This window comes from Taurulus bubalis (genome assembly GCF_910589615.1).
Source record: "Taurulus bubalis genome assembly, chromosome: 1".
Taxonomy (NCBI): Eukaryota; Metazoa; Chordata; class Actinopteri; order Perciformes; family Cottidae; genus Taurulus; species Taurulus bubalis.
In genome coordinates, this window is record NC_136589.1 from 37096165 (window position 1) to 37119242 (window position 23078).

The 23078-nt window shown below is 38.7% G+C and overlaps 1 protein-coding gene across 1 annotated transcript in view; it reads left to right on the forward strand.

Annotated features, from left to right (window-relative positions):
• The window catches only part of pde1cb (phosphodiesterase 1C, calmodulin-dependent b), a gene marked incomplete at both ends in the record, with an annotated part of 82854 nt that overhangs the window by 1820 nt on the left and 57956 nt on the right, over positions 1-23078 (forward strand). Inside the window, 2 exons of the mRNA XM_079237644.1 lie at positions 17333-17383; positions 18090-18255. Coding sequence (XP_079093770.1) covers positions 17333-17383; positions 18090-18255 — 217 coding nt within the window. The remainder of the gene's footprint in view (positions 1-17332; positions 17384-18089; positions 18256-23078) is intronic.

Here is a 23078-nt window from a genome sequence, read left to right on the forward strand (position 1 = left end):
AGAGCTCTTTGATGGCTAGCCTCAAGGCAACATATCTCCACTACCAAAGCATCTATTTGATGTGTGAGGTGTCCACCAGATGGAAATAAACCAAAATACAGTTCTATTAGTTTCAACAAATGCACACATAAAACTGTTTTAAAACTTAAACTTTAAACTTAAACTTTTTTATTGGAAATATATGGTAAAACAGTATACTGAATTAACATGGCTTGTTTGGTGTCACCAAAAATGAGTTGCTGGTCATGGTTATGATATATTTGTAAAGGGAATGGCTGCCCACAGTAAGCTCCAATCATTTAATTGCATCACCAATGTTCCATACAATTTACTTGTCAATCTAAAGTCATTTTATTTAATGTGAGATACGTGGTACAACGTTTTTTTCCAGCAGTTGACAGTTTAATGTCTACAGTACAAGTATATGTGTACCCTTTGACTATTGTTTAAATTAAACGTTTTTATTCTTTAAAGTTATTTAATGTTGTTTAAATTTTTGTTTTAACACTTTTTACCTTTGTGTTAGTCAGTGTTTCCGTCAGTTTATTTTGTTTACCTCCAGCTGTCTCCACTGCTGCCACTTCTAGTTCCAACTCCCTGCATATCTGTCCCAGAGGAAAATTATTCTCCCTGGCTGACTCCTAAAATACCATCTTTACTGTGGCGTTTCCATGGCCGTATGACAGTGTAGACTCCCGTTGAGTTTCCTTCCAGGTCCCCAATGATGTTCATGGGTGTTGAGGAGTGTCCTTCCTGACTCTCAGCTGACTGTAAACTCACCTGCTTCCTCCTGAGGAACAACACACTGCCGCCTAATCTCTGATCTAGTTATCTGGTCAGGTCCCTTCAGTGATAGATAGTCCCATGGGTGTAATGACCTCAACTACTGCTTAGTTGTGAAGTTTAGAGATTCTACAGTTTGACATCAGCTTTAACAACTTCATATTATGGCTCTCATCTGAGCTGCCATACCAAATTAGAGGACACACACGTCCCATCAATTAAGATGCATGGATCATTTCAAATGGTGTCAAGGCTGTTTCAGCTCCCCAGAATACATGACCTGTGTAGCACGGACATGTCCTACAATCAGTCATGCAGTCAGGTGTAAATATAACATACTTGACAGATTATATCATAATAGGGATGTTGAGGAGCAGCAATTACCCTGCTGTTGATTGCAGTCTGGCACAGGAACTGGGTCATATTCAGACAGTTTCCCGTGGCGTACAAGGAGGCGCAGTCACTCTCTTAGCATATATTTGTCACACTGAATGCTATTTTAATAGATTACACATTTGGATGAGAGGCAGTGGAGTACATTTCTGTTGGAGACTGTAGTGTCATAATTAGTGAGGACAAAGATCGTACCTTTTTTTTAAATGAATATACACTTCTGCTAATAAATGCTAAATAGGGGGGCATAACGTAAAGATTTACCAATATTTGCAGAACATGATTAAGTTATTAATCTACATTTGCGCCAGGCTCTGAAGGAAAAATAAGTGACCAATTTTCATATATGTTTTCATATTATGGGCAAAGTAATGTGGTGATTAGTATTTTTGGAATGACAGATGAATGTATGTTACTGCTACTATAGCTACTACTAATGATAAATGCTTTATTAATAAATTAAGAGGCATCAGCTGGCCTATTGGTTGGAAATCTGTTTTGTAATTGGATGCTACAGTTGAATTGATGGGATGGTAGAAATATCATACAGTATAGAGGCAACACAAACAATGAAAGATGAATGCGTTGCAACAATAATAATATAGTAATAATTAACGACAACTGTATTGAAAAGTCTGTTGATCAAAGGCTGAACTCTGTTTTAGAGCTGGCTTAACATTTGAGTCTGTAACATTCAATTAAAGTTTGAATCATCTTCATTCAAAAGGTCTTTGATGAATATTGTTTGGTATGATTGTATGAATCAGTGGGACATTGCACATCAAACTGTTAAATTTGAATGAGCAAAATGATTCATTTTTTCTTCCCTTCAAGTTAATACACAAGCACTTTACTTTAAACCAACAACCAAAAAGACCTTTGAGACAACAAAACAATACAGAATAATCCACTACGAGCCCAGTGACATGAGATGCAGCTGTGACACATGTAATGAGTAATTATTATATGATAGTGCAAGGAAAATATGCAGGTTGTTTATGTACCGTCATACATCTAGAGAGTGTTGTTGAATGATATTCATTTGCACTCGCAACCTTTTCTGAACCTTAAAGATACGCTAAAGTTAAGCAGGGCCTTACTTCAATCAGAGGATCGGCGGCTCGATCCCCGTCTCCTTAACTTAACCCCTTCGTGCATGTATGAATGGGTGTGAATGGGTAGTTAGAGTCCTGGTGGGCAGGTGGCACTTTGCGTGGTAGCTCCTGCCATCAGTTTATGAATATGGGTGAATGATGACATGTAGTGTTGATGCAAGAAGATCGGAAGAAAAGCGTTATACAAGTGGAAGTTGGTCCCCATTTTTTCGTCATCATTACCATGATTTATTTAAAAGTTGGAGGCTACTAAACATGGATATAATAAATGCAGGTTTCATTTGCAAAGTTATGAAAAGTTTTATGAGGAGACAATTTCATTGAGCACGTTTGTTAGATCTCCAGAATATACACAATGCATTTTGGTGACAAGTAAGGGTACATTTAACTATAACCAGGGGCAGACTATGGGAAAAAAGTGGCCCGGGAGTTCCTGTCAGACCGGCCACTTAATACGGCGCGCTGCCCACTCAATGCATCGCACGTATTGAACAGTCAGTGGCTTACTTGGAAAAATACCCATCCACTTAACATTATTTTGGACGATTACAAAGAGATCACATCATGTATGTTTTTTTTAATAACATTTGGCTTCACCAATTTGCCTGGATGGACACAAGAAATAAAATGATACTGGCTATTGTAACACTCCAAGGTAGGTATAGTTTGCTAGATGACTATGCTTAACTCTGGGCTAGTATCAGATGATTACACATAGAACTACAGAGCCTTAAGGAATGAATGTCAGCAGAGAAAGACCACACAATAAAGAAACTGGAATCAGAGGGTAGAATTAGTACGAACTATATTGTAGAACAGAACATTTGATGGGATGTGGACATCAGTAGTGTTGCATGCTGGGTGTGTGATTGTGTGTGTGTGTGTGTGTGTGTGTGTGTGTGTGTGTGTGTGTGTGTGTGTGTGTGTGTGTGTGTGGGGGTGTTGAAGGTGCATTACAAAACAATAAGTTAAACTAACTCTGGTGCATTATAGTCACATGGTAATAAAAACAATATCAGTATACTCCTTTTAAAGGATTTACGTATTGGTGCCATTGCTGTCAATCACGCTCAAAAAACGACTTTGTCTGCGAGTGAGTGACGCAAGGTCCCCTTAGTACCGGGCCGCACAGAAAGAATGGAGAAAAAAACCCGAAAGTTTTATTTTGAAGAATGACCGGATACATCCGTCTGTGCGTCTGAGCCTCTGAGCCTCTTAGTCTTGACACATGTCAAGAGGCTAGTGATAACGTTACCCCGAAAAAAATGAAACTTAAATATACGTTTCAACTCCGCCCGAGTGCCGGTGTTCTGGATAAAAATCAAGGCAGAATATCCTAAAATCAACAAAAAACTCAGAACACCTGCAAGCAACATCCAAACCATGAGTGTGAATACAGATCACGATCAGTAGTGTTGCATGCTGGGTGTGGAAACCATGAGTGTGAGTATAGATCGCGAGGAGTAGTTTATATATCAGTTAGTGATTTTAGACTTTATGTATCAGAGTAAATTTGACGTGTTCTGTGAAGCATAGAACGTAGTCGGTGCCGGTGATGTCGGAGGTAGGGCCAATTGATGATGGAGGCGGGCCGGCCCAACCCCGTCGGCCCACCGGGGATCTCCCCGGCATCACCCATGGCTAGTCCGCCCCTGACCATAACCATAATCATACCTTATAATATATTTGACACAATTATTGCAGGAAAAGCCAATTGAAAATCTATGGAACTGAATATTTTACGGATACATTTTGAGTGAATTTTGTGGGGCAGTGATAGTAAATATGTTTGAACATATATGCGAAATGTGCTGTCAGTGAACATGCAGCGTTGTTTGTTACCAATGTTAATTACATTTCTGCGTTTTGCTATTGCAGAATATCTGCATATGAACATTTGTACAGGGTAAGGTTTGTTGAGAATGGATGCTGCTACTTTCCCATGGAGGCTGGAAGGACACAACTGTCTTTTTTATATGAATTTTAACTTTGAAAAATGTTTCGTCGGTTGGGAGGAGAATATCTGGGCTGTGCAACACGCTTGGTTCTAATCAAAAGGTTTACATTTGTTTGCCATGCTGACATAACACTCACCCAACTGGTTTTGCCTCTGTGATCTGGAACCATGCTGGTGCAAAAAAATCCCTTTCTAAACGTGTGCGTTACACAGCCCAAGACCCCCCTCCCCTGCGGGGTCTTTGTGCAGCAGGATTCAGATGAATGTTCATGTAGCTCTCTGTTTTGTCAGCTCATTTCCCTCAGGTATGCAACACAGGCTAACATCACCCTTAAAGGGGCCTCTAATGAGTATTTAGCAGGGGAAAAGGAAAGCTCCCTGGCACCCTGTGTGTCTTAATTACATGCCTGTGTCACTGTGGTGACGGTGGTGTGGGGACTGACAAAGTGCAGGTCGTTCCAGTCTAGGGGAGACCTCTAATGAGCTGTTTTCTCTCATCGCAAAGTTGTTGTCTTGAATCTACATGTGCTACTGGGACAGATTATGCAATCAAAAAAGACCCGAACCTAATGTCATATTTTAAATGAATTACACAATATATTGACGGTGAAATGTCAGTTTATCAGCCTTCAGAAAATGTGAGGTTTATAATCCGGTTAACATTTGTAGTGATTTTAATTTTTAATATATATTTATTTATCTGATTTATTAGATGGGACCTTTACTCACTACAAATATAAACAAGACTGTTTGGGATTCATTTGGTGCAAGACGATATATTTCTAATCCCCCAAATTAGCTCTCACCTCCCCTTTATCTTCACGACTAATTCATATCTGCTGGTGATGGCCTGTCCTGGTGTTTGAAGGCCAGATCAAAGGTTGAGTGATAGTTCACCTTCAATGGACATAACAGAAAAAGCAAAGGAGTGTTTTTTTTGTATGCCTGCAATCCACCAAAGCACCGGTTTGTTAAAAACAACTGAAGTCTAAAAACAGTAAGAAAAAATATGTTTTGCCAACATTCCGTCAAAACTGAGTTATGTCTCTTTTGCATCGTTCCAATGAGAACAGTCTGAAATAGTAAAATAACTTTGTATACTACCACTGCTATACTTTAAAATCCACACTGATGTAGTCCTATTTGCATATCAACCCCATGTCATCTTCAGTGTAATGTATGCACATCACCATATGTCTAAAAGGTTTACCCGTTGCCTAGTGACAACCCATAGCCCTACTGACTCTTGAATAAAGGGATCTTGACAAGGATTCAACAAAAGTATACACCGCTCAAAGCAGCTGTTGTACTACATGCTCCTTTTGAAATGCGCTCTGGCATTAAAACCAACACGTCACATCCAGTATATTGTGTATTTAACTTGACAGATATAAACCAACATTTTTGACGCACACGTGTGTTGTAATTTTGCTTCGATTGACGCCTATTTTTTATTAAATAGGCTTAATGCGATTATGAGGGGTTTATTGGAACTATGAGACATACATTAAACGACACATTAAAAACCAAATAAGTAGAATTGAAATAATGAATCAAATTTAATATAAAACAAATTAAATTGCATAGTAATTTAATTGTGGCCTAACACTTGCACATTCAGTGTGCATTGTCCCTAAGAATAGATACAAAAATAACACCATATACGTCACCTGGTATCAGATCAGCCGATAGTGAAATTCAATTGCAATAGCATCAACCAGTAGAGGTCAGTCACTATGCATATTTAGCACATTTGTAACACAATATGTAGAAAGAATTTGACTAAAAGCTAATGTAATTTGAGATTTATCAAGTGGGAAGTATAAATGTGTAGCTTCAGTGGAATCTGCCCATTAAAACTCAAAACTTGTAATTGTGGTAATGTTGATGCCGCTGTAACATTGAAGAAAGGTCAGAGGGTCACCAAATGCATTATGGTTAGTTATCTGGTGACAATGAATATAGACAATAACCTTCTTGGAAATATATATATATATATATATATAGATAATATTATATACAAATGTTGGCCCCATGGTGGCACTTGTGCTCGTGCGTTACCTGATATCTTGCTGTTGACCAAAGTGAAAGCCTAAACAGAATTCTGAACGCCTCCACCATCCTTACATTAGCACCTATTGTTACAGAATGTTTTGTGAAGAGCCTTCATTGCCACAGTTGCAAGTTACAAGGTAATATATGAAGCTTTAAAGCACCACATAGCCTTCTAAAGCAACATGAATGCAGAAGCACACTTCAGTTAAGTGTATTATGTAATCTGCTAACTTCTATGACCCCAGATGCATTAAACGGGAAGCTTTAAATACAGCAGCATTGTGTGACCATGATACACTTAAACAGCACCTACTCTCGTGTTATCAGCTCTCAAGGAAAACCGTGCCCTTTAGCACCTTTGTACTTCTTGAATATATTGCACACGTTATTTTGGACTCATAAGTAAGGGATGAATTTAATATTGGTGACAAGACTCTGCAGCAATATGATAATATCATTAATCATATTGACACAGCTGTGGCCTCAATAGGTTATTCCTTTTTAAATGTGTAAGCAAATTAAAGCATATTGTAACCACTTTGAGCCTTTCAAACAAATGGCTACCTGGGGGTCTGCTGACAAAAGGGAAGAATAAAAAAGTTGCAATATTCCCACACATACCCTCGAAAGAGCATGTGTGGTACCCGGGATCAGGCGGGCACTTGAGGGTGCACAGTGAGAGTGTTGCAAAATTAGGATCCTCACAAATTGCTAGATACGGTATCAATTGGAGGCTGCGGAGAGCCGTGTGACAAGAGGAGAGGATAAAGAGCTCTTACTGTAGCTCGAAAACAAAATGAGATGGAGTGTAATTATCTAACAAGTGCCTAATGTGTCCGCTGGAACTGCACTGAGTGACTCAAACTGGCTCTGTTATAATTAGAAAGATATCCTGATTGTGATCAATTTCCTTTTCCTTAGACACCTTAACTGCTACATCACTTATAAACCATGCATTCATTTATGTTTGTTGTACTATAGTGTATGTCCTTATTTGACTATGCCATTGTTTGACAGTTAACAGCTGGGGAACACTCACTCTTTGAGACCACACACTCTTTGATCACTCTTAAGTGTGTGTTTGTGGTGCAGATTTGTGTAAGTAGGTATGTAGTATGTATGATTTATTAAGTTGTTTGTTTTAAAGCTGAGAATTTGTTAATGATCCGAAATCCCCTGACTTTGTTGTCACATTGCTTGGATTATATTACATGCCACTGAAATAAATCAGATAATTTATGGCGGCTGTTATTATTAAGTGGTTCAAGGAAAGAACAGAAGGGGAATAGAGAAGAACAAACACAAAGGTATATTGTAAGCCAATATTAGCTTAAATTATAAGCAATTCTGTAAAGAGAGGTTATGTTTGCTTTTCTGCTCGAAGAGTAAGCATTGTAGTGATCACTAGTAATTTGCTTTTATCGGCAGATCTGATGAATTTAAAAGGTGTGAGAAAAAGTCAGAAGCCTTCATGAAGAACACTCAGAGACACTAATCAGGGGGAAAATGAAACGTGGAAAATCCCATAGCTAAATGTCAGATGGTGCTAATAAGGGGAGCTTTTTATCCTTTGTTGATCTGGTGTGTGCAGGTGTGTGTGTGTTTATGTGCATAGATGAGGAGTTGTGTATTGTGTAAGGGAAAGGTATCTTTTATAAGCATAAAGGGACCTTTGCTTCTCAGTATAATACGCACAATATTGAAGAAAGCCATGCATCAGCAGTTGCTTAAAAGGTGAAAATGAATACATTTGAGGCAGTTTGTTCACTCTAAATGTAACTATTTAAATGGGTGATGTAAAGCTAGATTTTTTTTTCTTCCAAAAGAACAGTATGCACTCTGTTAATGTCTTCAGTTACTCCTGCAAAATGAAAATCAGCGACATTGATTTCATTACTAGTTTTGACTCGGTACACTTTATCATTCTGTCGCTATCTTTCCTTCAACCTTTTCCGTTCCTCTCTGTGATCATGCACCAAGGCATGTGCCGCTCAACACATTTTTTTAGTCAGTTTGTTTGTCAAGTGTGTGAGAGCAAAACTAGAACTACAATAGGCCTGTGTCATAACGACTCTGAGCTTCCACTGTCTTTACTAAACATTATTGACAGTAGGAGGAGTTACGTTCACGTAAACCTCTAGAGATGCCTTCTCCTCCTTACCTCCACCACCACTACCACCGCCACCCACCACTCACACCTACTGTACCTCTCGGGGAAGAGAGACGAGGAGAGAAAGCGTGGAGGGAGGGGTGGAGGGAGATCGAGAGAAGAAAAGCAAATCAAGAGCCATAAGCTCCTTGAAATGAGCTTGTTGAGGTGTGAGAAGCGGAGAGAGGGAGAGAAAAGATATACAACAAAGTCAAATGGGTGGAGAAGGATTTAACAGAAATGATCCCGCTTGGTGTCTTTAATGAGTGGTGAATCTTTGACAGTTCTCGTCCAGCGAGAGTCCGAGGACTACCTTTTTTTTTCTTTCTCTCCAGGAGGGGAGTCACTCAAACGAAACTGAAACAAGGCAGTGCAACTGACACAGGGCATTAGAATAGATTAAAAGGTGCAAGGGTGACCGGAGGTTGCCAAAGCGATGGAAGCTGACTCCAAGAAGCATCGATTTAGAAAGGGTCGGAGTGCCACCTTCAGCATTGACGGCTTCAACATCACCATAGGTAAGACATTGTAGAGGCAGAGCAGGAGGAAAGTGTGTTTGCATGTGAGCGAAAGGCATGGAAGAGTGTGTGACAAGAGCAGGATACATGCCTGCGAGAGAGTGTTAGCCATCGTTAAGCACATCAGCCTCTCGGCACAACTCGCCACGTTAGTCCATTCTACCGAAGTTGATGCTTTCCTCTGTAATGCAACTACACCATGGAAACAAGGAGGCTGCACACTGAAGCTGTGTGCTGCTTACGTCACCAGGAATTCATTCCATTGTCTTGACAACCAGAGTGTTGATGAACTTATGTGCCACTTGCTTTGTTTTTTTGTTGGAGCACTTGTGAAAAGTGTCACAGGAGTGAGTGTTGAAACAGTGAAAATAGAGCGATGTGAAGATGTTCTGTAGAGGAGCTGTGTTCTCAAATATGTTGGTAGGTAACAAGACATTTTAAGTGGAGAAACATAATAGTGTGCATTTTGCTTTTGGACACAGGCTTTCAAGGGTAATTCAACACTGAATCATATAAGGGAGAAAACTGTCGCTGCACTTTTTTGCCACACCCCAATCCGTGTTTGTCACAGCAAACACGGATTGTAAGATTATAAATTTGCCACAGCTGTGACATCACTAGGTTGATATATCTAACGAGCTTCTAACTCTCAACGCGGATAGATGTCTCAACTTCAATATCGAATAACTTTTCAATCATGCGTTAATTCAGGAGTGCTGACAGTATCTTTTTAATCATGTTGTGGAATCCGGTAAAGCTGCACGAAACATCTAATGTTTTCAGATGTTTCAGTGGCTCTGACAAACCCACGCAACCCACCTTGCCCAAAACAGCAGCGAACATAGAATTATGTAATAGTGAAGATACTAGTGGAGCGTGTAAAAGCTGAGGAGCCAGATATTTCCCTCTGGGGTTGGTGGTGATATAGCTAAAAGGAACCATTAAATGTTGAACTTAAAATGGTGGTCAGAAACGTGACTCTAAATAAAAGCAATGTCTGCTTGCTGTGCAAGTAAACAACTGTTTAATTTATACAATGATAATATTTTCCCCCAAATGCTATTTAACACTGCCTTAATGTTGACAATATTTGTTTATGTGAAAGACATATGCTGATGTACACAACAGGAAGTGTTTCTATTTATAACACCATGCACACCAGGTACTGTACACCTTCTACCTTTTGATTTTTTTTTGTCAAGTTAGGTGCTTTAAAGCTACTTTGAGGAACTTATTTTGGCAACTGGCTAGAAGAGGAGTCGCTTTTGCCGGGCGTGGAGCTCTCCATCTCCAGCTGGAGCTCCGACTGCAGGTTGAACCCGGGTCTGGGTCTGTCCACAGCGGGCTGGTTGCTGCCGGAGTCTGAGCTGAAGAGTTTTGGTGCATGCACGGGTCGATAAGGTGCATCCAGGTTCCGTCATCTTGCTTTGTATTCCGTTCGACCTCAGTTGAACTGTGGGCCACAAGCTCAGTGAGTTGTTATTGCGTCGCACGAGACACAGGCAATACTAAATGTAGTCTATGGCACACACTGTACACCTAAACATGTTTGCATGATATGAATATACTGATAAGAATGGGAAAGATTCAGTATTACGGCATAAAGAAACAGGAAGAGGGACACCTTTTAAAAGCATTAAAAGCAGCCCTAAAAGATTTGATGATCAAACAGAAAAATGGACTTTGGATTTTTCCACTCGCTTGGACACATCCTGTTACCTCTAAAAACCTGCCTCGGTCACATGTTGACTCTATCTCCCTCATACTACCCACAAGCATGGCAGTTGTCATGGTAACCCACAAGTGTCACAATCAATTGCTCACTGGGCCTCAGATTCAGTCTGCACAGCATTTTGCCAATCACCTCCTCTGAAGCGTGACTCCTAAGCGATGGTAGCTCATTGCCTGGCTGGACACCTTGTGTCCACTATTACAATCTGAGCCTCAACTGTAGCTGGCAGCCTCTGCTCGGATTCCCACTGAGGTGTTTAGTCGTGTGTTAGTCTTGTTAGCTTTGTAATGTTTTGTTGATGTTGTGAAGCTCAATGTGGAGAAAACTGATTTCAGTTCAACACTAACTTTAAAAAGTAGTTGCCAGACTGGGTGACCAGGGATAATCTTTTGATTATTGAAACTGAAACTGGTTGCCATTTTAATCACTATTTTGTACTATGCAGTTATACGTCAGCTTTATAATGAACATGTGACACATACATGTCATGTGTACGTGGTAAAATGTTCTGTTCAGCTCAAAGATGCCAGGATACATGGCCTCCCAAGACTTCACAGATTTCCTTTTTGCTTTTCATTCAGTTGAATGGATTTTCAGATTTGTTTGTGACGGGTTAGTCGATCTTGTCACCCTGCAGTCAAACAACTTAATTGCCCGCGCTCGTGCACATGTGAGGAGACTGTAACAACAATATTTTAATATTACTAATGCCACAAACATTTTAAAAGCACCGGTATTCATTTTTGGGTAGATGTTTTCCTGTCTGCTGCATCTTTCTTTCATAAGTTTTAACGTGGTTGAGGAATTGGTTGTTAATTTATCAAAATGGTTGCCAACCCAGCACCTTAACTGTCGAGCCCTGAGGCTTTTTTATGTGTATTTTCTTCATTACATTTTCCATCTCACATACACAGTTTATATTGTATCTTCTACTTTGAGCTAAATCACTGAAGAAGATTGTGTATTCCTTAATTTGTGTCTTTATCCTGACAAATGCAGACATGTAAGATTATATATTAGAGTAACTTTTACTATAAATTCACACAAGGTGTTCACACTATAGCTAGAAAACATCACTCCCATCAGCATCGACCTTTTTTCCATGTTTCATGTGCCGATATTTCATACATTCTCAACTTGTAATATGAAATGTAATATGACAACTTAAAAATCCCAGTAAAACAATAATAATTCAAACATACAGCACCAAACTGGTGTCCAGATTTCACAACATCTGTCACTGTCAGCCCAGCATATGACAAGTAAAATGTATCAAATATACTAAAGAAAAATGTATAAAAGTATATTAAAGTAAAATGTATAATGGGATTATTGTCAGACAATGACTGTATATTAACTAAAATGGGAATGTCTTGTTTTGTTTCACACTTCTCTTCCCCAAATAATTGACTGACTGCATGACTAAACGAGATTGCTGTAAAATAAGTTAATTCACGTTAAATTAGTAATAGAAGTAAGGAAAAGAAAGAATATAATAAACTTAAGACAGGTTGATTACATCAAAACTGTCAATCTGTCTGCTTCATGTCTTCTCTCGTGTGGAATAGAGGAAAAAGCCGCTCCAGCAGAAGGGAATAGAGTCATACTTCTGTGGACACAGTGGTTCAAATTCACACACAGACTTTGTTCACATTAAAGGAAACTTGTTTCTGTTTCCATGGTGAGACCATGCTGCTGTTTTTATTTGTTCAAAACATTTGGTTGTTGTTGCTGAATCCTACATTTCCCATAATCCAACAAACACCTTCTCTGTTTGGTAAATGCCCACATCTCTCCAATTCTATTGTGTAATGTCTTTCACACAGAATACATTAAACTATTTTCACAGGTGAGTGGTTAGCCTTCGAACTGACCATTACATGTCTAATCGGAAAAGTGCACGTCCAATTTATTAGGCAACAATTCAATCTATGTAATGCCGTTGCAGCTCTGTCTTCATCAGAATTGTAGACTGGTGTATAGAAGGTTATCCAGCTGCAACAACCCACAAATCTTAAGCTCTGAGTTGATGAAGCAAGACATATATTTTGTTTCAATAACAAATCATTTGTTCAACCAAGTCTAAGCGGGTTCATTCTGATTAAAAAATATTATTTTCCTTTTGAATAAAGGGCGGAGCTCACTATTTCACTCCAGCAGAGCAACAAATATTAACTATAAATTGCATTTCCTGCTGAAAATGTGTTGGAATGCTAAAAGCTGAAGCTTAAAGCTTAAATATTTGAAAATATAGCTGAATATAGCTGAAAATAGCGGAATATAGCTGAAAATAGCCGAATACAGCTGAATTTAGCTGAAAACAGCTGAATATAGCTTAAAATAGCTGACAAGATAAACTACCTGCTGAAAAGTGTTGAAGCCCAAAAGCGTTGAACTGAACTGCTGAACATCCTTAATGTTTAAATGGAACAGTTGGAAGCAAAACTGCAAAATCTAAATAATCCAAGAAAAAAATTAAAAGTCGTAGTAGTAGTTGCAGTAGTAGAAATAACAGTAGCATGAGTAAAAGCAGTAGTTGTAGTAGTAGTAGAAGTAATAATGGTATGAGTAAAAGTAGTAATAGTAGTCGCAGTAGTTATAGTAGTAGTAGTATAAATAACAGTAGTATGAGTAGAAGTAGTAGTTGTGGTAGTATTTGAAATTACAGTATTAGTAGTAGTTGAAATAACGGTAGTATGAGTAGAAGTATAGTAGTTGAAGTAACAGTAGTAGTATTAGTAGTAGATGTAGTAGTTGAAATAACGGTAGTATGATTAGAAGTAGTAGTAGTTGAAGTAACAGTAGTAGTATTAGTAGCAAGAGTAGCAGTAGTAGTTGTTGGAGTAGCATTAGTAGTAATAGTCCAAATATTACCAGCAGTAGTCAAAGTATTAGTAAGCGCATTAAGTATTTAATACAAAAATCCTCATTTGAGCTTTATGTTAAGATACAGTTAATTCATGGGGCTTTTATTTTGAAAGGGAAGACAGAGAAACAGATGACAGACAGACAGACAGGAGGCTTTACAATGCCTTTGACTGAATACCTTCATGAATATCTCCAAGTCACACACTCCAATGTGTGTGCAGATTGTCTTTGGTTTCCAAAACGTGGTGATGGTTCCTTTGACGGATGGTAAATTTACGAAACATTTCCAAACTGAGATCTGTCTTATCTACGGTCGAATTAGAGATGATCATACACACTTTCATATGTTCACGTATTGATTACAGCAACGCACTTTTTTCTGCACTCAGTAAATCGGCTGTTAACTGGTTGCAGGTAATCCAAAATGCTGCTGCCAGATTACTGACGTGGACAAATAGACGGTCTCATATCACCCCCATTCCTAGGTCTCTTCACTGGCTCCCCGTAGGAGAGCATAGGATCCACTTTAAAATCCTCACTCTCACATACAGAGCACTACGCAGTCAGACTCATATGTGGCTGAACTACTTCACCCTTATCAAACAGCCCGCATTCTCAGGTCCAACCAGCTGAACCTCCAACCAAGACTCACCTGTTTACGCTGGCGTTTGTTTTAAATACCGGATATGACCAGCTTTTTATCTGTTTTTATCTATTTATTTTTTACTATTTCTTTTATTGTGTTTTTTACTCCTCAATCTTTTAATGTGTTTTTTACTGTGTTTTTTTTAAACTGTACAGCACTTTGGGACATCTCTGGTCTGTGAAATGTGCTTTATAAATACAATTATTATTATTAAAATTATTATTATTATATATACTACGATGCATTCTCACTCCCAACTCATCAAACGCCGACACCAGCGGTCAGTGGCCCTAAGTTTCTGCTCGTGAGATGCATAGTTTCTTTTCAAAATAAAAGTTATGTTCACAGGAAACGTACAGTTTCTGCTCGTTACTTGCATATTGTCTTTTCAAAATAAGTCATTTTGGTTCGTATTGTCGTTATTAAGAAGTTAAGTTATACATTAAGTTATGTAACAAAAGTAAGGAAAAGAGAGTCAATGTTGAGGAAACGAACAGCAATCTCCTGGATGAAAGTCTTTGTTTGTTTGAGCCAACGATCCACCCCGACCTGTGTCACCTCTCACAGAGGCTTACAAACTGAGCCTCGGTTGCAGCAGTTGGAAGGCATCCCTGGTGGCAGCTTATTAGAGCCAACAGAAAAAGTATTTTAACTGAGCTCTTTCTGCAAGTATTTGTGTTTGTATTCTGACAGAACTTGGAACATCAATTTAGCCATTTAAGATCATTAATTTTTCAGCAGTTACAGATTATTTAATTTACTGTACTTCAGTAAAATCTGTGAACAATCTGATTATAAGCCTAAATCAAACAATATTGCTTGTATTCATCACAGGAAGATGATGAAGAGGCTAAATGCTCTGCCAGTGGGAGAGATTTAATGAGGTCTCCAAACATGCACATGCAGCTTTAATATTGCAAAACGCCCTTTCTAAATCTGTCATCCCACGTTAAAACTTGCATGCCCTCTAAAAGAGCATGGCCGTCCAGTATCACGAGGAGGTGTGGCAACCCGCCTCCACAGCACAAGTTAGCACACTAAGATGTTCATTTTAAGATCAGAGTTATGGATGTGAAGACTGAAATGATACAGAACCACAGACTATAGAAGAACCTCAAGCTTAACTGAAGGTCAGTCTTATCTGCCCCTGTGCTGCCTGTAAAGGTTCAGTCGTGGGCTCAAATAATGGGAAAAATGCAATCTCCACATGGAACATAGTAGACTCCAGATCACAAGGACATAACTAGGAATTATACAGATACTGGAACACGGATTGGAGTTCGGTGGGAGAGTACTGATGACGTTAATTACAGTAACAGAATATTAAAGCATTTTGTCACAACATTTCCATGTTAAAAAAAACCTAGAATGAATACAATTAAATTAATTAGTCTTTATTTGAAGACAGCTGTGAGTTTGTGGTGGGCCAATTAAAAAATGTTTTTTAGAAAATTATGACTCAGACAGCTCTTTTATCTCAGAGATCTGTAAGATGGGGTGGAATGGTCTTTTATTTCTTATGATCGTCAGGGTCGGCATCACTCTTGGGGTCAACAAAGGCCAGAATAATGTCACAAGACCCATCTGGAAATTCTTGAACATCCCCAGGTTGTGGAACTAAGCTTTGAGCATGCAGATGTGCGTCTCAATCCTGGATTTAGTTCCACGGTGGGCTAGGCTGAGGGTCAGAGTCAGTGCCTCAGTGAGGTCGGTAGCTGTGCTCTCTGTCGTCAACTAGTAAACCAAACAATACAAACAGTTAATGTTTCTCTGGCCCTTATGGCTTCAACAGCAGTGATGACGGAAGCTTTTTATAACCGAGTCTCTTTTCACCTGCACATTCATGCTGTAGAAGGACTTCCTCTCACAAGTCACCTTCATTTACTGTGATTGGTATGAAGGTTTTGGGAGCACAGGCAATTACACCAGGAAACCCTGAAATATAATTAACTGATCAGACGTGAAAGGCCTTCACAAAGAATCATTCTTACTGGAAAACCTGTGACCTCTTTAGAATTCTTGTTAAAGGAGCCTCACAGGATTAAGTCCAGGAAAGAAAATACAAAAAATCTTTACTTATTTGAATGTTGTTCAAATACATGATTGCCATTAAATACATTTAAATGTTCCCAAAATGCTCAATCTAGCACAATAAAACACTATGTATAATTGGTGTCTCATCTCCCTCTCTCAACCTAAACATTTCCACATTATTTGAGCTTCGTTGTTAATTCTTTGATCATATACCTATAACTGATATAATAATAAAAAAGATAACTGAAAGGCACTTTAAAGCACATTTAATAGATACAGTGTGAATAATCTATCACATTATGACAGCTGAGGAGAAATAGGTTGCTATATCATATTGAACAGTAAATGACCAGACAATCTTTCATTGTGTAATTTAATGGAGTTCTGGTTGATGGGCTGACTAAGCAGTGAAGCTTTTAGAATTACCACCATGACACAAAATAACCTGGAGGGCAGTTTCAGTCTTCCTTAATGTCAAAATGTGATGGTCAGCATCTAGTGGCTTATTGAGGAACTGCATCGAGAGGCTCGTTGGCCTTAACAACAACTATGAAATGTGGAGCATAATTCCAAACATTGGCCGCTGCAGTGAAAGCGTCCACCTCTTCAGACATGAGGTGTTTAACAATACTGTCATACATGTGAAATAAATAACGTCGTGTCTTTCTGCTCTCATATCAGCATGAGTTGTTTTGGCTCTCAACAACACTGCTAGATGATGTGTGTGTATGTCATCAACTCCACATACTTTGTTTAGTGTTTAGTGGTGTCGTATATCTGTTTGTGTGATTACGCACGAAACAGTCTGAGCTCATGACCTTTCTTAATAGTGAAGAATGTCAAGTGAATTGCGTCTACTCAAACTATATTTGTTGCACGTATAAAATGGCAAATATGAATTTACAGATATCATAAACAATTTGTAGTATGCGATAGAACAAGTGTGCATAACAGCAAAACAGAAGTTACAGATGGATTTAAAGTAATTGGTAACTACTTAAGAGTTTCACATAAGCATGCATGTTCATAACCAACATTTTCTGGCATTACTTGATTCTATTCCATCTTTTTCCCCCCTCCAGTGGCAAATGAAGATGGGGAGAGCTCCACCAGACCACAGGCGAATTTTGCACGTAAGTGTTCTCTTAATTAGTCATACTTAATTGTTAGTCAATTCACTAAATTCATTGATTTCAATTCAGCACTTTTTTCAGATCAAAGTATGAAAGGATCAGTTTCACTCTTGAGTTAATGAGATATTAGCTGCTGAGACTTTTGACCACATCAATACAATTGAGGTGTGCAGAAAAACAATGGTCTCATTATTTGGCTGACTATATTGGGAACCGATTTATACAAAAATAAAGAACCTTAATCAATATTAAAAATGTTTAATAATGAATTAATTATCATCTTTTCAGTGTACTACAAGTGGTCCTCTGTTGTCCTGAAAACAGAATACACAATTACGACTTTACATGACACCATATCATCTTTGTAATGATAATGACTATTTTGTGATTTTCAAATGGTTTATGACCTGATAAATGTTGATACGTCATTAATTAATGACAATATAAATACTACTTGTAGTAGTACCACTTGTCTTCTGTGTAAGTTCACAAGATAAACTTGCATTGACAACATACGTCCACACGGTGGCAGCATGACAAAGGGGTTGAATTCTCTTTCTGCTTTTTGGTGAGATTCTAAAAACCTTTGAAAGGAGATTTAACAATTCTGCTTATATATACAAATCTGATAAACACATACAAGTTGGATTCATGGCCCTATACAAAAGAATTGTGACACCACTGATGTTTATTTTATTTTTTGCAGGCTCAAAGTCTCAGAGTGCTTTGTGGAACGCCATCACGGCGGGGATGGGCATCAAAGGCAAAGAGCAGAAGGCCCCCCTAAATGACCTTCGGAGTCCTGAGGAGATTCTGGCTGACGATCTTCCTGCCACAGATGAACCAGATGCCACAGAGAAAACGGCCATCAGGTTTGCTGCTGTCAGGCTGCTTTGGCAACAAATGTGTAATAAATAATAAATAATTTATCGTTTAATTATCATGGATTAAATCCTGTGTCAGGCTGCAGTGGGACATCGACAGCCGTGTCCAGCTCATTGTCTTACACAGGTGTAATTTGCATACAGTCAATATTCCTTTTAGCATATAGGAGAGAGAACAAGGCAGTGTATACGAACGGGCATCATTCTGCAACGTGTATTCATTTAGTATTCTTGGACTCTGAATAATGTGTAAATTGGCAAGGTGTAAAGTAGGCCCTCTGCTTGCTTTCTATGAATAGAATAATCTTCTTTCTGGCATTTAAAATTCTTGATATACACACACACGCACACACGCACACACACACACACGCACACACACGCACACAGTGCTAATTGTTATGTATGGATGATGACCTCAAGGGACGTGGGCAAGATTGATTCCACCTTGATAACAAGGACTTCAAACCACCATTAACATAATTTGTTGTCACTTTTAGAATATTGAACGTCTTTTAACGCCTGATTCCAATTAACCTTGATGGCTCTGGAGACTGTTACAAATGCCGCAGGTGGCGAGGAGAGAGCATTTGTAAGAGGATACTAAAAATGCACCGACCGCAATCGTATGCAAAATAGACAAGGAGTTATGGCAAGCCGATTTGGAGACTGCTTTTTTTGTTTGTACAGCAAAAATTCACAGAGATGTATCATTTATGGGGTGTTTGGTATGACATTGTGGAACTCTCATTTGACTCTTGTCTCATTTTCTTTCGCTACTCTGAAAAATCTCCCTGCAGTAACACATGTCTCTTCTCTGGTGTTTCTTCATGCTATCTCAAATTACAGCACGGTTGTTCTGTGCCGTAATCTTCCCCAGAACGTAGGCCCTTTTTTTTCCAGAGTACATGGTGACAAGGAGGAAGTGGTTTTGCACTTGACTGGACTCAGCTTGTTCCTTCATTTCAAAGCAACAGCCTAGATTTGAAAGAAAACATAGTCAGCACAGAGCAGCTAAAAGCACTCTCACCTACCTTAGAGGAAACAGTCCATTTGTCCACAGAGACAGTGACTTATTTCAGTGTCAAAGGCCGATATTAAGACATAGCTTAAGCTTTAATCAGGGTGGAGAACAAATGCCAAGCGCAAGCTAAATGCTGCTGAATCTTTGGCTGAGGCTGAACAATGTGCTAAAAGTCAAATATGGCAAAAAAATACTCAACCTGCCAATTTCTTGTTTATTAAAGTAATTTAAATGCTGAAATAGTGATTTACCAGCAAAAGAAAAGAGCTTATAGTTTTTTTTGTTGTTGTTTGCAGCCATTATATATTATTCACATTCAACAGACAGACATCGTCACATCTTTGTCTGGGAAATCCCACTAAGGTCAGAGCAAGTCTTTGGCTCGGCCAACCGTGGTTAATAGAAGGCAAATCCACAGGGAGTACAGAGATCTACAACCGAATGACAGATGGAAAGATTATGGCACAAGGTGATTAAATGGCCGAGGCACGAGCAGTAATCCATAATATGATGTAACCACCGTGTCACCTCCGAGGCCAGAGCTGGCTGCTATCCTCCAGGTGATGATAATGAGAGTTTATTGGAGAACGAAGAGGGATCATGTGAAGCGTATAGCAGGCAGGATGGGAGTGTGTGATTCAAAGGACAGCAGTCATTAACTGGGGTTGAATGAAGGTACAAGTCAGCTGAGGCTGCTGTGAATATTATATCATTTTTAACATTTGTTCCACAGTCCTTTTCCAAGTATCCTAATGAATACTTTTTGTGTTTTGCTGGTTGCAGATTTCCACTTTACAAAGCTGCTTGATTATCTTTTTATCTTTTTTCTCCATCTATTTTCAGATCAGCTGAATTGCTGCGCAATGCTTAGCATGTGATGCGCATAGCAGCTGTGGAATTGTTGCTGTAACAACACAATCGAGTGAATGCTTAGGCACACAGTGAGGGACAGAAAAACAATATGCAGCCATTAGTGGATAAACACACACTGACTCATCTGTGTGGCTGGTGTCATGCTGTTGTTTCTGCTCATTAGGGATGCAATATGCATTTTTAAGCACTTGCTAGCTGAATGGGCTCTATGTGGTTTTCACACAGAAGATGAAACCCGTAGATTTCTTTGAATGGCTTTGTGTAGAGCAGGCATGTTGTCTCGTTATTTACCTCGAAGTCCACAGTCGCTCACAATATTCCACTTGTGGCCAACTGTATGTTCTTTATGCAGCGCTGCTGTCGTAAATGTACTGGTTACTTTGCTGTAGATACAAGTAATACGTCCAATGATTTACACAATATAAATGTGTGTACCCATCACCTCACTTCACCAATTATAATTTTTATGTGGACTACTTCATGCCTTCCAATGAACCAGACATTTTGACTGTTAAATATCTGCATGTGATTTGAATACAGTATCTTCACCATCGTTTCCACCAGCAGTCACTTTTCATCCTGTTTGGCCATTTTGATTGATTGATTGATTGAGTTGATTTTTTTCTCCATTTTAAATTGAAATTCTGCTGTCAAAGCCATGGGTGTAAAACAGAAAATGCACAAAAAGCACGAGGGCTATTTCCATTATCAAGTCTCAGGAGATAAATGGATGTGAAAGGTTTTGGGTAAAGCATAAGCTATTGCCCATTTGTCAAAATTACCATTTTATTAAATAGATAATGCCACATACATGTTCTATTGTGACTCGAGGCTAGAAACCAGCATCTTTCATTTAATTTGATAACCATTTAAACATGGTAAAACATGTTGTGTCATAACATATTGGTGTAAGTCAGTAATTAATGCATAATAACTTATTGATGACTAACGATTGATGGAGGCTGATTGAAAAATCCATCAACATATCTATCATGTGTCGCTTGATGAAATGGCAGAAAGAATATACAAATAAGTTGAAATTCGAAAAAAGGCAACAACACGAAAGCCAAAATGCTACAGAGTGCAATGGGAACAGATTCAGCAAACGGCAGTTTGTGCCTTTTTCTTTTTGCATTTTTAGTACAAAACAGCCTTTTTTTTATTGAGCATTCACTCACCACATTTGTACTCTTTTCTTCTCAAACGGAGTCGTACACATTAGCAACAACACTATCACACAAATAAACATTTGGTAACCAGAATCCTCACAGACACACTTAAATTCACAGTCATGCACACATGCAGCTGGAACTCAGACACCCTTCTGTGGTCAGATGTGTGATTGTGATTTATCTACGGTATAATTGGATGCTCTGTGCCGTTGTGAACTTTACAGTTGATTAAGGCGGCTGTCTCCATTGTGGCAGCCCACAGTTTTGGAGGCTGACCCGCAGGTTCAGAGACCCCCACTGACATCCCACTGTGCAGAAACAACCTCTATCACTAGCCTCACTAGCCGGCTAATGAGCCTCTGCTGGCCAGTGTGACTGGAAGCACATGGACAAATGGTAGAGCTATTCATCAAAAGGATTGAGGCAGGGCCTCACAGTTCTGATGTTAAAGAGTTGGATCATGACTGTCTGCCACATGTCGCTACATATTATTGGGTTAGGCTTTTATACATATTATTCTACTGTCTAAGAATACGCAGTGTTTTCAGCAACAGGGAAAACAAATTTTTGTAACTGTGCCAATGACATCCAAAGTTCAGAGTTGTGTTAGCTGGACATATCAATGTTGTGTTGGGTCATATAAAAGCTTCCAGCCTTTGGTTGGATCAATATCTTTATTCCCTCGTGTGCAGCCTTCAACCTTTCACTAATAAAAATACTTTTGGGGTTATTGATTGATGCATAGATCAATGGTATATGGTAAGTACAGATCAATAGTGTTTACATATTAGTAATAATGTCCATAGTGTTAATATATTAGTAATAATGTTCATAGTGTTAACATATTAGTAATAATGTTAATAGGTTTAACATATTAGTAAAAATGTTCATAGTGTTAATATAATAGTAATAATGTTAAAAGTGTTAACATATTAGTAATAATGTTAAAAGTGTTAACATATTAGTAATAATGCTCATAGTGTTCATACATCATTTTAGAATTAAAATCAATTTGGAAAGTCCTAACAAAGATGAGATAAAGACAAAATATTGTAAAATATCATTTATTTGTGTTTTTCCCGAAGAAGACTTAAAGTATCTACATCTGCTATGATAAGATCAGTCCATGCTTTCTTAAAATGCATTCACAAATGGACTGAAAATACACTCTGGTTATTTCTTTGAATCTGCCCTTACCTTTATCTCATACCTGCTATTCACCAGGCAGCAACCTCCGGTTCTGAATAAAAAACGGTAATGTGGAAGTGCCTTAAACTTGAATTCTTTCTACTGGCCATCAGGAGGTAACTCTTCTGGTTGCAAAAAGAAGTCAGATTGAAGTATATGAGAAATGACCTTACTTCTCACTTGATTTATTACCTCTGTAAACAGTAAACATGTACTAGAGGCTCAAACAGTCTAGGGTACTGTATATCCACTTTGCTCAGCTTGTAAATACTATGTGACTTGCATGTGAATTGTTTACCTATGACATGAATATTCTTGTATTTTTAGGCTTTGCACATACCTTCTTGTGCGATTAGTAAAGTAACAGGAGCACCGCATTTTACAGGCTTGAGGCACTAAGTGGGGCAGCAGAGTATTTTATTGTGCGCAGCATACATTTGCTGTGATGCTTGTCACTTTGAGCTGTTTGAGTTGCAGTGAGTGTGACGTTTACCGAGTCATGACACTGACGTGAACTCTGAAGTTCATAATAATTATCGCTGGCGGCAGAGACACAA